Source organism: Thunnus maccoyii, chromosome 17 (genome assembly GCF_910596095.1).
Source record: "Thunnus maccoyii chromosome 17, fThuMac1.1, whole genome shotgun sequence".
Taxonomy (NCBI): domain Eukaryota; kingdom Metazoa; phylum Chordata; class Actinopteri; order Scombriformes; family Scombridae; genus Thunnus; species Thunnus maccoyii.
The window spans coordinates 3,747,002-3,766,713 of record NC_056549.1 but is presented as its reverse complement, the minus strand read 5'-3'; the positions used below and the strand labels follow the sequence as shown (position 1 = coordinate 3,766,713).

General features: G+C 41.2%; 1 protein-coding gene across 3 annotated transcripts in view; it reads right to left on the bottom strand.

Annotated features, from left to right (window-relative positions):
• galnt14 (UDP-N-acetyl-alpha-D-galactosamine:polypeptide N-acetylgalactosaminyltransferase 14 (GalNAc-T14)) overlaps positions 1 to 19,712 on the bottom strand; it is a 199,483-nt gene that overhangs the window by 171,527 nt on the left and 8,244 nt on the right. The window contains exon 2 of one of the 3 annotated variants that reach the window (XM_042390140.1): positions 18,631 to 18,642. The exons of the other annotated variants lie outside the window; for them this stretch is intronic. Within the exon in view, the coding sequence (XP_042246074.1) occupies positions 18,631 to 18,642 (12 nt within the window). The remainder of the gene's footprint in view (positions 1 to 18,630; positions 18,643 to 19,712) is intronic. 3 annotated transcript variants of the gene reach the window in all.

Genomic DNA, 19,712 nt, shown 5'->3' with positions numbered 1-19,712 from the left:
GCTGGAAACCGAGCGTTCGGAGCAGTCTCAATCCGGTGCTTTATGCATACAGGGTTTACTTCTACATACGTTTACCTCATAATTTGACATTTTGGCCACGTTTAATATGAATGTCTGACATTATAACATTATAAATATGACTGAAAATAAGGAAAAGCACAATAGGTCTCCTTTAATTAAAAAAACATGACAAAAGAGAGAGAAGGAAAATGCATTTAGAAGACAGAAGTAATAGGGGGTTGGTTGTTAAAAAAGCAGATGTATCTGCAGGATTCTCTAAATGACTCACAGCAAGACAGACCTCATTTACATAGACGCTTTCCTAATCCTGTTATCTCAAGTTTGCCAATTAGTTTTTGTGCCACAATGAGGTATCAAACTTTGTTATCTTCAGGTCATAACTAACCATCTTGTTATCCCATGAAACTGAGAACTGTTATGTAAAGATCTTGATTTCAGATCTTGAAGATTGACTTCAGAGAGGCTCGGGGGTGACGTCGCTCTTTTTTTAGTCCGGTTCATTGAAGAGAAACCGAAGCGGTGGAGACACAGTCAGATGAAAAGATTGATCAATGCCTCGCATTCTGCTTTAATCAGGGTGGAACAGGCTGAAGCATGTTTCTATTATAGATAAAATTCAAAGTTCACTTGAACTGATGGCTTTTATATTTTGCTTTCTTGAGATAACAAGATGATTAAACCTTGATCTTGGGGGGAAAATGGTGTTTGATATCTTTTGGTAACGATAATTAATTTGTGAGAATGTATGCAAATAAGTGGAAGAGACAGCAACTATAGACGTCTGGAAAGTTCCCAAATCTACACAAACTGAGCTTTTATGCCTCAAAATGCTGTTTTGAAGAAATAAATATGGTTTGTTTTGTTTTTCAGTTGTTTTTAACTCAGACCATATAGCAAACCAGACTCTGCATTTACACATTACGTAAACTGTTCTCCACACCTCACACTGACAACATGTTCTTGCAAGCCTTCATTTTCAACCTGCATGTTTAATATGGAGAGAGATATCTTCTTTTTGTTCTGTTTTCCTGCTGTTGCTCCGTCCTCACAAAATGTCTTGATCCGAGTTAAACGGATCAACGAGAGGACTGTGTGTGTGTGTTTTTTAGAAAATTGTCTGTTTTGCTCTATAAACAGAAGCTTCCTCAGTTACTTACGCTCAACAAGAAGAACATAAATATATTGTTTCCACAAAGTCCCCATTAAAGGATTATTATCCATTACAACACTGAGTAGAGTCATAAGAACTCAGACTGGCCGAATGTCTTCAATGCATTTCTTTTTATATCTGCAAAGCTTATTTAAAAAAATATATATATTTTGACACATTTCATATCTAACAGTCTTATTCTTCCTTGACATTTTCTGGTTCATTGCTAAATTTATTAGTGTATTATTGTCACCAATTAGTAGAGTAGTGTGAAGCTGTGAGCAGCTCGTTAATACGTTGCTTTAAAGCTTCTTTATTGGTCAAAAACTCCACACCTGTCCATATCTGAGTGGCTTTTAGTACGAGACTGGACATCTTTTAAAAATATCTGTTCTGAATGTGTGCTTGAACACGTCGTTGCTCATCTGAGATTAAAAAAAAGAAGCCATGGTGACATCAGCTACATGGAGGTCAGTTATTTTCCTTCATTTACTCATCTTCACCTTTTTTCCTCTCAATTTTCTTCTCCCTTTCCCGTTTACTGTCCTCTCATTTCCAGTCCTTCCTTCTCCCCTCCTGATGTGCACCTCATCATCACTTCTTCTTCTCCTCTGTTATTCTACACCGCCTGACTCCTCTCTTCTTCTCTCCTTCCCCTTCATTTATTTTTACCTCCTCATCCTCTCCTTCCTTCCTCTCTCCTGTCCTCTCTCCTCCTGTGTGAAGTGGTTGCTGTTTGTTTGAAGTCAGGGCTTATTGAGCTCAGGTCTGGAGAGAGCACTGCTACGTCAATACTACACACACACACACACACACACACACGCACACACACACGCACACACGCACACACACACACACAGAGAAACACAAACACACCTCGAGACAAACACCTTCTCTTCTTTCCCTCTCTCTCTCTCTCTCTCTTTTCCCTTCAACACTGTCTCTCACACACACACACACACACACACACACACACACACACTGCTCAGTCATCAATTAAGGCCGTGTATAGATCTCTCCTTGCAGCAGCGGTGCTTGTTTGGTTTCTACATTGTTTTCTGTTCCAGCTCATACATCTCTGTCTATGACCCCAACACACACACACACACACACACACACACACACACACACACACACACACACACACACACACACACACACACACACACACACACACACACACACACACACACGGATACACACTGGATCTTTTCCAGGAACCTTTTCAGATACTCAGGAACTTTGTATTTTCAACACAGGAACTGAGATCTAATTGTCGTTTTTTTGGGGCCTGAAAAACAAGGATCATCGTTACTTCACTGCGTCCACCTCTTCACCTCTTCACCTCCTCTTCATCATCAGTTCAAACGTCACACAGTTGCACAAAAGTAGAAAGTAAGAATAAGATGAATCTGTGTTGTTCATCTCAAACACATTTGTAACTGTTTTTTATCTGATATCGAGTATTCTTGAGAAGCTGCACAAACAGAGGGATGATTTTCAATGTGGAGCTGAGACGATTAGTCAATCGATCAATTCTTCAAGCAAAAATGCAGAACATCACCGAGCTTCCAATTTCTAAATTGTGATGCTTTTCTTTGTGTTATGTGATAGTTGTTACAGTGTGACTGGAACCCAGCAGATTCCCCAGTGTTTCTTATGTTTCCAGTGCTCCTCCGTCTGTCTGTCTCTGTGTGTGTGTGTGTGTTGGTGTGTGTGTGTGTGTGTGTGTGTTGGCCTCACCTGCACATCATCTCCCTCAACCTACATACCTGCCATCCATCATCTCACGTCCCTCTCCAGTATATCAACCTGAGCTCTTCACCCGCTCTTCTCCAGACTGTTGTTTCAACCTCAGTACACGTTTCCAGGCCAATTTAGTAGTGGGTGAAATCCTCGTGTCGAGCTATCTACTGAATGCTAACCTGTTTTTCTTGTGTCACATGATCATCTCACTCCTGCCTGCCTGCCTGCCTGCCTGCCAGCTACGCTTCCCCTCATTCCCCGCTCACACCACACACCTCCACCCCCCCCCCCCCCCCCCCCTTTCTCCACCTGCAGCCACCTGCTCCCTCTCCAACATCATCACTCTGAGACCAGAACTCTCCTACAATAAACCACTCTGTCCTCCTGCGTTTGGGTCCCTCCTGAGTATTTAACAGTAGTAAGTAGTTGGGACTGTTGATCGGACAAAACAGGCAAATGAACGACATCATCTTCAGCTTTCAGAAATCGTGATTGTCAAAATAATCAGCTAATCTAACAACAAATTGATCAATATTGGAAATAACTGTCAGTTGCAGCCTTATTTCAATGTCAGTCTTTCTACCTCTGCACGTCTCCTTTCCATCATGAACTCAAACTTCACACGAGAGAAACTTGGACTATTATTGGTTGAATTTTGGCATCAATAAGGATCATATTAGGATCTATAATAATGCCTAATCCCTGCCTCTGCTTGTTCAATGATGACTCTTCTCTATCTCTCAGTTGAAATCAATGCTGGCAGGCCTTACAGCTGCAGAAAAGACCATACCAACACTGTGGTTTTAATCCCAGTCTTCCTTTGATTCAACGCTGGTTGGCATCCGTTAAGCGAGGCACCGAATCCGCACCGGCCGCAGGTTGTGCAGCTCGGTGGCCGGGTCCAAACTCTGACCTGTGACCGCCCTGCGGAGGCGATGGAGCGGAGACACGAGGCGAGAGTTTTTCCCCCCGCGGGGATCAAGAGAGGAGGATCACATTGCATATTCATGGTACAGCAAAGAGCCGGGGATGAAAGCATCCACCATAAAGCATACGGACAAAGAGAGAGGAAGAGTGAGAGAGGTAGAGAGAGATAGAGAGAGGAGGAAGAATACGTTTGTAGGTGTTTACATCTAAAAATTCTCCTTGAATTTAAAGTATTTTTTTTTTTCATTCCTTCGCAGCCTCTGCAAGGTTTTCTGTCTCCGTTCAACTGAGCTCAAAAGTGCAGAGAAAAAACAAGCGAGGCCATTCATGTGTGTGTGTGTGTGTATATATGTGTTTTTGCATGCATATGTATGAGGTGACAGATGGGATGTAATTTAAACGTTACCTTGTACAGATGCACAATTTACCCTTCACACACACACACACACACACACACACACACACACACACACACACACAAACACACGAGATGCTTCAGCTTAAAACCTGATGCAAGAATACAAACTGAAATACTATCATACACACTAGAAAATACTACACCACACAACTACAGTCATACATTCTACTGATGTACTGTCAATAGTCACAAACTAGAAAAATACTATTATTAATATGACTATAACAGGCATCCAGGTATTCTCAGCTGTGTTTTACTGCAGTATGTCATCATCAATACTGCTGCTTTCATCTGTTACAGAACTACAACCTCTTCCTCTTTGTTGTGAAGGAGACACAATAGCTTTCACCTGAAGATCCTGTTTACCTAAAAGATAAATATAAAACAGCTGATTGCTGGGAGGTTTCCCTGTTAAAAGCAGGAAAAAAATACTCAATGATTGAAAAATAACAGTCGCAAGAGTAACTTTTAGAGGTCGGGTTAGAGCTTATCTGGATTCCTTAAGTCATTTGTCTTTTATTGTTGTGTATTTCTGGCATTTTAATATGAATGAATATGAGTCCTCCACTTGTTCTTACAGTTGGATGTTTGAGCTTCATGATGACTGATGACTGAGAGGCTGTTTGGAGCCGATCGTGGTCCAGTATTCATCTTTACACAAGTGTGATGTGGAAACTTGAAACACTGAGACTCTACAGTGAAGGAGGAGACATCTGGTGTCCAGCAGTTAAACTTGTGAAATGAAGAATATTTGCATATTTATAGATTCTGCATTTTTCAATCAGGGAGAAGAAGATGTCGTTTTAAGGGTTTTAAAGCGGTAATTTTTGTGGAGAAAAACCAAATCAGACACATATTATTGTTCCGAGCAGAGTATTTTTTTTTTTTTTACATGACTTAATACATTTTCTGGAGGAGATCTTTAAAAATGATTCACATGTTTCTGCATGTTATCCAGTGGATTCAGCGTGTTCTGTAGGTCTGTTAATGAATCAGAAAGAAAACTGGAGGAGGAAGAAACATGCAAACTGTGGAGTCAATCAGCCTCCACATGATAGATTATTATATATGCATGAAGTTAAGAAGCAGTCGTGGTTAAAACATACAAATGGCTGCGACTATGGACATGAACCCTGATGTTACACACAACCGCAGCTACAGTAAACCAACATCACACTGCTGCTGAATGTATAGAATGTCTTACATTGTTTTTGGATGCTTTATGTTGATCAGTCATGCACTGAAAACCAGGACGTTTCCTTCCTTCTTCTACAAAATAACACCGCATCAACAATTCAGGTGCAGTTACTGCCGCCATATATATTACTGCTCGCTCGCCCTCCCTCTCTCTCTCTCTCTCTCTCTCTTTCTAATCCATACATATATCCCAGTGGACAGCAGTCTGGGAAACTGTTTATCCAATCACAGCTGCTCAAAATTCCTCACCTTCTCCCACAAAACCTTCCTTCACTGGTGAATATAAATGCCTAGGACTGTGTGTGTGTGTGCGTGTGTGTGTGTGTGCGTGTGTGTGTGTGTGTGTGTGTGTGTTGTGGTGGGAGATGCTTAGTAAACACTGCAGAGCAAGCAGTCTGGAAGCAGAGCAATAATTCACCCTGTGTAAAAGCCATGAATAAAAACAAACTTAAGAGAAGCGACAAAATACAAAATGTGCTTCTTCTTTCTCTCTCTCTCTCCCTCGTTCTTACTCTCTCTCTCTCTCACACACACACACACACACACACACACACCCTCTCACCCTCGCTTTCACCTTTCTTTTACATCCCTCAAAGAAAATATATATTTTTGGTATTTCAACACAGGTAACTAACTGAAATTAAATAAATATGATATTGAAACAGCAGTGACACTCTCTCTCTCTCTCTCTCTCTCACACACACACACACACACACATAAACACAGTGTAAATTTAACAAAAATCGAACAGCAGAAGTAATAAAAACTAATAACAGCAGAGAAACCTGCCCTCTCTGTGAAAACACACTCACACACACACTCAAGGACACAACCGCACACTACTACACTAACAACAACACACACACACACACACACACACAAATCTAGATTCATTATTAAAAGTCTTGACGGCAGCCGTGTGTGTGTGTGTGTGTGTGTGTGTGTGTGTGTGTGTGTGTGTTTTAGAGGTGTGTGTGTGAAGTTTAGAGCTTACAATCTAATTCCTTCTTTTATTGGCCCGCAGCAGCAGGGCCGGTCGGGGAATACAGAATAATGTGTGTGTGTGTGTGTGTGTGTGTGTGTTACAGAGGAAGAATAAAAGATTTGAGTTTTCAGACGGGGGGAGTTGAGCAGGAGGAGGAAGAGGAGAAGGTGTAGGAGGAAGAGGAAGATAGAGGAGTGCTCGTTTAAATCCTCCTGGTAATATTGCTTTCTTCACTCTCTTGGCGAGGAGATTAACTGCTAATAGAGAAGCAATATCTGCTTTTAGCTTCAACAACAACAACAACAACACAGCGGCGACGATGACGACTACAATGACAACATGACATACAGACACACACACTCTGCTTTCTAGGCATCGTAGCTGACGGTTTGAACAAAAAGTCAAGAAGTGCAGCGGTGGAATTAGCCTAAGTGTCGTAGACTTCAGTGTAGTTTATTATTTATTCAGTTAAGCTGCTCATTCATCCAGATACATGAATGACATGAACCTCTGCAGACTCTGAGACTCATGACTTCATTTGGAGTTGACTCCCTGAAGACTTGACGTGAGACTTTAAAAAAAAAGAAAAAGATTCAAGTCTTGAGTTTTGAGGGCATAAGTGCGTTCACGCTGAGAAGTAGCCTATGGGAAATGCAGTGCACTGTGAGTGAGTGAGTGGAACTATGGACGCTTCCCGTCTTCAATGGTCACCATCTTGGGTACGTAGCAGAAGGGGAGGGACCGATTTTCAAACCGGAAATGGCGGCAGAGGATGTTGTAACTGCGGTGAACATCACCGCATTATACAAATGTAAGTTATACATGTGTATTTTATCACTAAGCACCACTATACGGTTGTCAGATATAAGCCATCAGTATGTTTATTGGGTTAATGTAGCAGTCTGTAATGCTTTGGTAGCGCAAATGCTAACGCTAGCTATTGCTAATTTGCTTGTGCACAACAGCCATGTTTGATTTGAGACAACACTACCCTGTTGAAATTTGCACACTATTTAATTAAGTACATAGTGTACACAGTGTACTACACGGAAGTGTACTAACATTAGTATGTGATTTCAGACACACTGCTAAAGATGAATACAGTAAGTCAGTGACTGCCAGACTCTGATTATTAATTATCTTAAGTTTTGAAAGGAAAACGCTCAAAGGTCGTATAAATGTCACCTCATCATCTCGAGTGAGGTCAAAGACTGAATTAATTAAAATGTCTAGATGTTAACACATCATGGGTTTAAGGCTGTAGTCTACTGGTTGACTGGTCGATTAATTGGTCGATATGCTCTCATCCTAAAAAAAGTGCTACACCAGTAGCCTTCCAGGATGAATACATACATACATTGGGTGTTTGGGTGTTTGGGTGTTTGGGTGCCCCCCCCCCCCCCCTCCCCCCTCACGCGACTAATCGATTAGTTGAAGATTATGTATGATTTCAGTCGACCAAGATTTTCTTTGGTTGACTACAGCCCTACTAGGGTTGGCTATCACATGTAAATAAAATCCTGGGTCATATTTTCATGGTTTTAGTGATCATATCTATCAGTGATGTCACAGTTTCTCTACATCTCAGCGAGGAAGTTTTAGAGTTCTCATAACCAGAGTAGGAATGATGGTTAAAACATATCTGCCTGACATCAAAGCCGTTGACATATTGGACAGAATGTATTTTATTGGGTTCTTCTTTTTGCATATTTATGCAGCCTTTGGGCACCGGGAGGTAGATCCAGAACGTCTGGGACTGACAAACAAAGTAATATAACAACTGATAAAACAAACCTAAAGGCTGCATCTTCATAACTGAGTGAATCATGAAGGATTGTCCTCTGCTAAGTGACTTGATATTTCAACTCCAGACTACAACTCATACAGCTGTATAGGAGTATTGATACTAGCGCATAGTAACACAGAGGCAGTGACACATTGAGCACAAATGACTGGCTGCAGTGAAAACAGGTTGTACTCTTTCTGCTTTAAACTAGTTCACTGCTCTGTGTGTGTGTGTGTGTGTGTGTGTGTGTGTGTGTGTGTGTGTGTCATATGCTACTTTCAGACTTTTAAAACCAGTTAATTGAGGACGGTTTGTCTAATTGGGGACATTGTTTTTGTCCCCAATTGGAAAAAGCAGATTTCTGGGTTAGTGGTTATGGTTAGGCAAGTAGTGATTATGGTTAAAGTCTCCAGGAAATGAATGTAAGTCTATGTAATGTCCCCAAATGTGACCATGATCCGATGTTTCTCTTTTCTTTTCTCTTCTTTCTCATCTTTTATCATTTTCTTTCTTTTCTCTTTTCCATTCTCATCTTGCATCACACTCCTTTGTGCTGCCTCTATCCTTTATCTTCTTTTCTATTCTCTCTCAATCCCATATTCACTTTCTCTCTCTCTACCTTTCTATCAGTCTGTCCTCCTTTTCTCTCACTGCTGTTGTCTGTTTTCCTCCCTTTCTTTGGCTCTCCTCTTCTCTGTTTCCTTTCTTTGTGCTCTTTCTTTTTTCTCAGTTTTTGACTTCTCTCTTTGGTTCACCCTTTCTTCCTCTCTCTCTCTCTCTCTCTGTTATCTTTCTCCCCCACTCCCTTTATCCTCATTTTACCCTCCGCTCTCTATAAACTAGATTGATGGCTCAATCCTACGTGCATCAAGGTGAGACTTACAATTTTCACACCAGCTCACACACACTCATACACACACTTACACAAACGGCCCTATTCACACACACTCACTCCCTTTACCACCAACTTACTGGTAGAAATGAGGTTTAAAGCAGGATATCAGAGAAGATGTTTACATGCAACAGGTCAATAATCAGTTATCAGTTAACGGTCTTGACCTGCTCTATGAGAAAAGTGCTCTTAGATGACTTTTGTTATGATTTGGTGCTATATAAATAAAACTGAATTGAAAATTGAATTATCTTCCCTCCAAACTCTGATGTGTAATTATATTATTCACACTGTGGCCACTGAGAATACTTGTTTGTGATTGACTGGTAGGAGCGCGTTCAGATCCTCAGGACTACGACTGTAAAGATTAACCGATACAAATCAGCAAACTGACACAAAGGTCAGAGGTTCGGCTACACCGGCTCGATACAGAACCGCAGATCCGACCCAAATTCTGCATTAAAATTCAGAAAGTCGATACGGCTGTCAACAAAAACTGTTTTGCGAGTAACTCTGTCTCTCTGTGCATTCATGTGGCTCGACCGTGTACCTCTCCTTCTAGCTCAAACCTAACGACCTCACTGCTCGTCTAAGAAAGCAACACGTGCAGACAGTAAAGTTCCCAAGAGGAGCAATCAACACGATTAGCGCTTAGCAGCTACTTCCAACTGGTCCCAACTCCTCGTGCCTACTGAAGCCATGTGGTGTTTTATTCACACCGTTAATGAAAATACTAAATTCAGAGAGATACCCAGTGAGCAGCATCCTCCTTGCAGACATCATTTCCTGTCATATTAATCAAATATTGAGGAAATAATTGGCTGAATTAAATTGTAGCTTTGAATTGCTCCACATCGTACATATGGTTACAAATTTATCTTTTTTTTGTTATCAGAGTATGGAGGAACAGATACACATCCTTACTCAGGACACCTCGAGCATCGCTCCATTCAACAGTTTAACTACCGTTCTAAATCTGTGAGCAAGGTGTATTAAATTGCAGGTTACCATAGCAACAGTACTTCCGCTCCACATTAGGTCGCTAGTAGACTTGTCATTGGTGAATGTCAAGCATTTTTTTTCTGATCAGACACATTCGTGGTGAATGTCTGGATAAGTTTAGGCAACTAAAAAAAAAATTTAAAAAAAGTTTGAAAAAAAATGTCATGGTCAAGAGACCGGCGTTGACCTCCTCCTCGGGAGAGTTAGAATATCACGCTTCTTCACGCGACTGTAATTAGAGAAGACAGTCATTATTCACACAATCCAAAGAGGTCACCTGTCAGGAAGATGTAAACACAGGGTTTTTTTTTAATGTGCTGCATTTTTACTGATGAGAAGGGTCTCAATCGGGCGCAGCTTCTCATTTTTTGCCTGCGTAAGTGGCCGACAGATTTGGAGGACTTCTCCTAAATGCCTGAACTCGATTATTAAACAGTTTGTTTTGAAAATCTGGCCACTGTGGAAAGCCGACCCTCACACACACACACACGCACACTGTAGTGTAAAAAAAGCATGTGTTGTGAGTGAGTGCATGTCTTGTTACTGATAGTCTATATGCATTGAATGTGTGTGTATGTGTGCATGTGTGTGTGTGCATATGTAGTGCACAAATTGACACTCGTATCAATATAACATAAATGAAATACGTATATATGTGTGTAATTTAAACACATGCACAGTTATGATTTATTGACACTGTCTGGCCGAGCCTGCATGACGCCATCCTTGAAACTAGAATTATCAACTGCTTTCAGCCTTCCCATGCCTGTGTTTATGTTTATCTCTCCGTGTGTGTGTGTGTGTGTGTGTGTGTGTGTGTGACAGAGACATACGCACACATAATATACTTGGATAATTTTGCAGTCAAAGATGCTTGATTATGCCGCATCCTCAACTTTAAAAAATTCTCCTTATGCTGATTCTTGCTGTTTTTTTTTTTTTCTTCTCTGAATCGTCTGAATCATTTATAAAGGAGGAAACGGATGAAGAGGGGAAAAAAAAAAAGCAAAACACACTTTCTCGAGCTTTTGTGAGAAACGTGCTTCTTAATGCGGCAGCGACACGGTGATTGCAAATTGCCTGTCTGTGTATAATATCAGAGCAACTGTTCATTTAGCTGAAAGCCACAGAGGAGCAAAACATGAACTCGCTGCAGTTCATCTGTCATTTCCACATCGAGCACCTCTCCATCATCCCCCGGCGTTAACCTCTATCTACTCTACTGTCTGGTAATATTTGACCTCTGACCTCCAGAGTGTCGGCTGCTCCTGACTAGTGCTGCACTGACTACTGACAAGCCTAAAACAACGGCTGCAAATCAGTTTTGGTTAAATCCCAGAAAGCTCTACAAAGTATCATGTGACTAAAATGTGTTTACCAGGTGAACGAGTTGCCATTTGTCACTGATCTGAACCAATTAAAGAAGATGTAAATAATGGACGCCATGTACATATGTAGTTTGTTCCCTTAGCAGATGGATGTATTCACTACACACGGTTTTACAATTATTACCAAAATAATGACACAGTTAGAGGGATAAATTCATCATTTCCCTGGTGCGTTGTTTGGCATCTTCATCAAACCTTGCTGTTGAAACAATCTGTATGCCTCTTTCACAGCCTGTTGACATGTCATAGCAGGAAAGGCACCGGTGTAATTAATGTTTGGGCATCACGGTGGCTCAGTGGTAGCACTGTTGCCTCACAGCAAGAAGGTCCTGGGTTCAAACAGCGGCTGTTTGCATGTTGTTTACATGGGTGTTAGCCGGGTGCTCCAGTTTCCTTCCACCATCAAAGACATGTATGTTAGCGTTAATACTGTCAGTGCTCCTGATCATGGCTCTGGCAATAAGAACTGGAGTCCTGGGCGCTGCATTGCGGCTGCCCATTGTGTGTGTGTGTATGTGTGTAGGATGGGTCAAATGCAGAGGGTCTGTTTCCCCACATGGATCAATAAAGTACTGAAGAAAAAAAAAAGGTTAATCAGGGTTAGGTGCGTCTGTTACAGGGACCTGGTGTTGCTCATGCTGGCTGACAGACACCTAACTGGACAACAGAGTCATCATTAATATTATCAGTGTCTGTTCCTGCTATAACAACTCTAAATGTCTGCTGGGAAAAAGCTTTATTCACCTCTTCAAAATAATAGTTGGAGTTTTGTTTCATGCCTTTGTTGAATTGCTGAGTGTAATTGAATTGCTGTGATTTTTTTATCCAACATTTTTATCAAGCATAGAGTTCTTGGTGACTTCTAGACTAAAGTCAACATTTCTTACAGTTACTTTACAATAAACTCATTATCTTTGCCTTTAGTCTGATTTCTGGCAGTGGTTTTAGATCTGTTGAGTTCCCAGTGACAGTATGAATCAGTACTATAACTCATCTCATACAGAAATTAACAAACACAAGAGGGGTTTTTAAATTAGAGTACTGAGTACTACACTCTCACTGTGAATCTGCTGCTGGAAGCAGCAACAACAGCTGATACATGCAAAAGTTAATACCGTCCAAGAATTTAGCAAAGTCCTCCTTATTGTCCTAACAGATGAGAAAAAATGGAAACTCTTGCCTGAATAAAAGAAGATAATGATTTAACACAAAACTGAAATCTAAGGAGATGAAATATACAAAAAATAGTAAAAGGTAAATGAGAGTTAAATAAATCAATTTCCTGTTAAAAATGAAATGTTTGAATAATGTATTTTTTAATTTGTTAAGATCAATCGAATCACCATTTAGTGACATTTCTCATGTCTGGAAGCCCATAGTCCATTCAGATTTAAGCTAATATAACCTTTTTATGTGTTTTAAAAGGCTGGACTGCTGCCATTTCAACTCTGCTGCCAACACCAATTATCACAAAAAACAAACACATAACACTGTGTAAAATACAACTGTTGAATTATTGAAAGTGGTGCTGGTGATTTTGTGCATTTCTTCAAATCGATGCACTCCGGCTGGTAAAACGGCAAAGCTGGCAGGTGACTTTTGTGATTTATCAGCCGCTGTAGCTGTTGAACCACGGACTGGGTTCGTTTCCCCGGCGGTGAGAGTGTTTCACAAATGAGGCCCCCGGTGCCAGAGGCCAGTCTAGTTAGCCAACCTGTGGGCCCTGCTGTACAGAGAGCCTCATATAAAACATTATTATTATTCCCTCCCTGGGAGCTGGTTATAGCCGCTCTGAAAACTCATTTCCCTCTCCTCTTGTCCATGTGAATACCTCCTGATAGGGAGAGGGAAGGAGAAAGGAACAATAACTGCATTTCATATGATGGGGAAATGAATAATTTCAACTGCGTGTGTGTACATGCGGTGTGTCTATGTGTGTGTAAATGTGTGTAGCGTAGGGTGTTTTGTGTGCGTTTGCCTCGTGCCATTGTGGAGCGATTGGGCGTTGTGATACACAAGGCGAGCACAGTGATTGGAGCATCGATCTTGTTTCCTCGAGAAAAGAAAGAGAGAAACTGAGAGAAAGTAAAAAATGGAAATAAGAGGTTCTGTTTGTAAAGAAAAGTTGCAATAAAGATATATGAGTTAGGAAATTGTTTACCGTTTCTAAAATGAGAAAATAAAGGAATAGATTAGAATAGAAGAGAGTTTTATTTTGCCAATTCATAACGTAACTGATGTATGATCTCTTCAAAGTCTCGTCATCTCACACATGTTGGAAATCACACAGGGAAGGAAATATGGAAGAAGAGATTGGACAATGTGAGAAATTTTCATTTTCACTTGTCTGTCTAACCCTAACCCTAGTCCTAACCATAACCCTAGTCCTAACCCTAACCCTAGCCCTAACCCCAACCCTAAGAGGAGCAGCACCTGTCTGTCTAACCCTAACCCTAGTCCTAACCCTAACCATAACCCTAACCCTAACCATAACCCTAGCCCTAACCCTAGTCCTAACCATAACCCTAACCCTAGTCCTAACCCTAACCATAACCCTAGCCCTAACCCTAGTCCTAACCATAACCCTAACCCTAGTCCTAACCCTAACCCTAGTCCTAACCATAACCCTAACCCTAGTCCTAACCCTAACCATAACCCTAGCCCTAACCCTAGTCCTAACCATAACCCTAACCCTAGTCCTAACCCTAACCATAATCCTAGCCCTAACCCTAGTCCTAACCATAAACCTAACCCTAGTCCTAACCCTAACCATAACCCTAGTCCTAACCCTAACCCAACAATAACCCTATTCCTAACCCTAGCCCTAACCCTAACACTAGTCCTAACCCTAACCCAGTCCTATCCCTAACCCTAAGAGGAACAGCACCTGTCTGTCTCTGCGACTAAGAATGTTTTCCTTTATTTAGGTTGTATGGAAAATGATATTCATATACAGTATTTGCACTGGTCTGAGGTTGTACCTGAGCCTGATTGATCCAAGCCTGAGCCCGGCAGCTACCACAATGTTTCAGCATGAAGTCAATACTTTGCAATTACAATGTAACAATTTCATTTGGCAGACACTTTTATCCACACCATGTACACATGAGATTTAATACAACACAAGCAAGAAACTAGTCAGGAGAGAATAAACGAATGAGAGCCGTAAAGCTACGTTCAGGTCTGGTAGGAGTGTATAGAAGCAGATTTTTATATATATATGACATGTTTTTTTCCATCCAGGTCCATCAGGTGCGGAGGTGTTTATGAAAGAGCTGGGTCTTTAGCTTTTTCTTAAAGATCTAGAGGGACTCTGCGGATTGAACAGAGTTTGGTATGCGACTTAAGGCCCTGTTGTGGTACCAGGTGCCTTTCATTGGCAGAGCGTAGTGAGCAGGAGGGAGCGTAGACCTGAATGAGGGAGTTCAGGTAGGCGGGAGCCGTTTTAGTTGCTGTTTTGTAAGCGAGTGTCAGGGTTTTGAATTTGATGTGGGCAGCAACTGGGAGCCAGTGGAGGGATATGAACAGTGGAGTGATATACTGTTTTGGGCTGGTTGAAGACCAGACGTGCAGAGCTTTGAACATACATGCGGGGAGACCTGCCAGTAAGGAGCTGCAGTAGTCAGTGTGTGATATTATAAGAACCTGTAACAAGAGTTGTGCTGCATGTTCAGACAGGTAGGATCTGATCTTCCTGATACTTCAACATGAAACTCTCTCTCTCTCTCCATTTCCTCTGTTCTTTATCTCTCCGTCACTCTTAAGCACACAACTACACACAGATGCTGATACACTAATTACCATCTTATCAATCTTCATCCATCATCAGTGAACCATTGAAAATCATGACATACAAACAAAAGTAAAGTCACCCTCCCTTAATATACACAACACCGAGATAAAATCTTTAAATTCCTCTCTGATAAAACACACAATCAGAACAATAAGCCGGTAAGTCATTAAAACCACTCTGATTTGACTAGAACACACAACAGTTAAAAGCTCTCACAATCAATAACCATCTAACACAGCAAAAACCATTATTTAACCCTGGCTGACAAGTTGTGACAACGTGTGGAGTTAAGGCACACAAAGACAAAATCATCAGTATGTATCACAATGTGTCATTTTTTTTAATTGGCAGTAATATTTATAGTAAAATGTCATGTTTAATAGTCGTATGCATATTTTAGACCAGAACAAACCTGAACCTGCACCCTGAATGTGAGAATGTGCCTGAACCCCAATCGACAAACCCATCAGTCCCATCTGGCTCAGGTTTAGTTGCAGATCTCAAAACTACATCAATGTCTGCAGGCGTGTATTTAAACTGACATTTAAATTAATTTGTGGAGTCAGTGCAGGCGGCACTTTTATTATTGGTGTAGTTCTTCCTTATATATCCTTGCACATAAGGTGATACTTTCCTTTTTAAATCTCAAAACACATTTTTAAAAGAAGCATTAATATTAATGTTAAAGTGAGTCTGAGGAGCTGAGTCCTGACACACCAAAGCAGCAGGCAGCTGCTGAACATCTGGCCGCCCATCACCTGGAGTTTGGCTTTGGCACAATTCAACCCAAAGTGTCAAGTGTTACAGTACATGAAGCAAAAGAGCTAAAAAAAAAAAAAATCTGCTGAGACACAAGAATAGTTTTATTACGACCATACTCTTAGCACTTAAAGGCAAACTTCCAGAAACTCATTTTAATTCCTTAAATTGCATGATATCCAGTAGTTTCACAGTCTGGTCCGTCGTACAGAGCATCCTGCTTGAATTCTGATCAAACATCTGCCCCCGGGAGATAAAAGAGAGAGAGAGAGAGAGAGAGAGAGAGAGAGAGAGAGAGAGAGAGAGAGAGAGTCCTTCAGTATTCAACGAACCAACAGATTGTTTCCTCTCATGTTTGGACTTCTGAAGGCACAAACTCCATAAAGACCCCCTGCCAACCTGCCTGAGGACACAGGCACACTCCAACCACCCTGCTTCAAAGGCTCTCCAAAGGCTTTCTCAGTGTGTGTGTGTATGTGTGTTTGAGGCTCTGTGCAAGAAAATCTTGTGTGCACATGCAGATGAGGGTGTGATCCTGCATATAAACATTTCATAGTGTGTGTGTGTGTGTGTGTGTGTGTGTGAGTACCATTCCTTGTACAGGAAGTAGTCTTGCTAGGTAAACAGGAGTGCGGGCTAATCCTGTGAGGAATGGGAATTCTGCATTAGCATTTGAATAGCGCACGGTGCCATGAGTACTGCTGACAAAACTAACACACATCCCCGGTCCTGGCTTACACTCACACACACACACACACATTTATTACATACATTCAGAGCTGAAGAGGAAGATTTTTATAGCAGAGATGTGTGTACATACAGGAGACTTTAGCGGAAAAAAACAACTACCTGCTGATTGTTTTTAACAACATAATGAAGATTAATCCACTAGAGGTGTTCAGAGCTACAACCTGTTTCACATTTACACACCTCTGCAGACTCTCACCTGCAGGCTGCCCAACACAACCACAGGCTACATTTACATGCACATTAATAATGTGATTATACTGTAATTAGGCCAGTAATGAGGGTAAGAGCCCATGTAAACAACATCTGATTACATGCAAGTATGCATAATCGCAGGAACGTGTGCCTGCATCTGGTTGAAAACCTTGCATTTCCAAAACGTTTGCATCTAAGAAACTAAAAAAACTACACATTTCTTATCTTTACTACCATGCAATTATGATTAGAGATTGTATAGAAGCTCTTGCAGAAGTTCTCAAACTTATAGCCGATATACCTTTAGCCCCTTCCTTTGACCTTTTCCAGAAACCTCTTTAGGAACTCAGGACTTAATGATGCTATCAGAGAGGAGTTGGTCAAATAAAGGCCTCAAGACTGCAAAAAAAAACCCCTGTGTACAGCATGCACTCACACAGGAGCGAGCATCGATTGCCAGTAGTATCAATATTATGCAGTAGACTTCCCAGACGTGCATCAAAAGGAGAGAATTTTTCAGTTGCGTACTAAAGCAGAAAAAAAAAAAAATAAGAAAATGCTGAGCAGTTCATTGATCCTCTGCACACAGGCATCCTCCTTTCTTTCTGGCATGTACAATCTTCCTTCTGCCTCTGCAAGAACTGCTTTCCAACATCCGTTTCAACATCACAGCAATAAAAAAGTCACAAGTCACAGCAATAAATTACTAAAAGCGACATGATCATTCTGTGCTGCTGTCTAGTTGTGCACAAAAGAATTATGTCTCAATCAAAGATGTCACTTACTGTTATTCTGTTATCTGTCTAGTTCCCCGGATCTTCGCAGTTTATCAGATTCGGTGGTAACAGGACAAAAACAAGAAGATGCTTAGTTTAGTCAGAAAGAGGCCGAATGATGAGGCAGGAACTATGAAGGTGGAGTCAGCTGAACAGGTCAAAGACAAGACTGCAAACGAGTGCTGTTTGTCACTGATGTCAATGTCAGGAGTTGAGAGCTACGCTGGATTACTGGTCTGTTTTATTGCTTCCCAAAGGAGAAAACAGCCCCAAAGGTTGGAGTGGTGCTGGTTGAATAATCAGATAGACTACAAAACTACAACTACACACGTCTTGCACACACAGTCTTAAATATTTGGCTGCACAGACCCTGTTGAACCCTTTGAGCTAAAGGACACAAAGTATATTTTGCATTTAAAGGAGCAGCTACCATCAAATATGCACAAGAACACCAGGTTTCAGTTCGACAGACCTTCCTTGTTTTGCAAAGAAAGTTTCAGTTTCGGTTCAAATATCTTCTCTCTAATTACGACTGTATCACTTCCTTGATGCTTATGTTTTAACTCACGCTTTAATAATTTACACCACACCGCAGAGGAATCCATTTATGTTCCGTTTATTATGATAGGAACAGTCTGTGTGCATGGTAATGATGATACTAGGCGGTCTGTACCTGCTGACAGATCTCACAGTTTTACACCGGGTGTGAAAAACTGTAGGATTAAGTTGGCAAGTCTGTATCTGGCGCGGGTATTAACCGAGGTGTGTTACGGCATGTGTGTCCTGACTTGAGAACACACACACACACACACACACACACACACACACACACACACACAAACACACACATATTGACTGTCCTGCTGAATGAGCAAAGATCGTCTCATTAGCTTGTAGGCTCAAACCTTACAGAACAAATGCACACACACACACACAAAACAACGGTCTTTTTTATCCTTCTACGTCTCCTGATCAGCTAAGTGGATGCAGCTGTTTCTACCGCTTCAACTAAAGTAGTTTAATTACATTTCAAATTTCATATTTGAGGCATTTAGCTGAGGATCTTATCCAGGTCAACTTACAATGAGAGCAACAGAAGATTAAGCTTCAATGCCTGAATTATCCACCATTTGAAAAACACCTCCTACTCATACAAAATTAAAGCGAGTGTGGCTTTTCTTTAAGAATCCTTGATGTCTTAAGAGCTTTGTTGACATGTAATAATTACACTTGTACTCACTGGATTCTCTGTTTTTCCACAAATATTGAATGAGTTTCTCTAAAGTCACAAACAACTCTTTGCTTCTTTAAACAAGCATCAACTGATCATTTTGATGGTTATAATTGAACCTCAGCTCCGCCTGCCCGTCCCTCGCCGCGCTCACATCTCAACATCGTAAGCGCCGACACACATAAACTCAGTTTGTTGCAGCACATGATTTGGACCACAGGTGGTCTCGCTGTAATGTGTGTGTTTATTCTGTGTGCTGTTTACTCACACCTCTCTGAAAGCTTTCATTCTGCAACTGATGTGCATTTTGCATTTTAACCAGAGGAACAGCAGCTGGGTAAGCTTCAGTTCCTGGATCACCAGCGTTACATACTACAGGGAGGTCAGAGGTCACGGCGTGTTGACGATCAATACGACAACATTCATTCATGCAAAAACTACAAGGAACAGAGCTCAGCGGCGGCTCTTAAATGTGTGTTTTTGTTTGTTTCTACGTGTGTGAGTGTGTGGAGCTGAATATGCAGCAGTCCTCACACACCAACAAACTCCTGCACACACACACACACACACACACAGATATAACAGTCTTTCCTTCCTAAAACCTCTTATCTTGATGCCTTGGAAATATTAATCGAATTCATGTCATGACTACATTGAACTGAGTGGATTTTGCCTCTAGTGCAAAGTGATTCACAAATA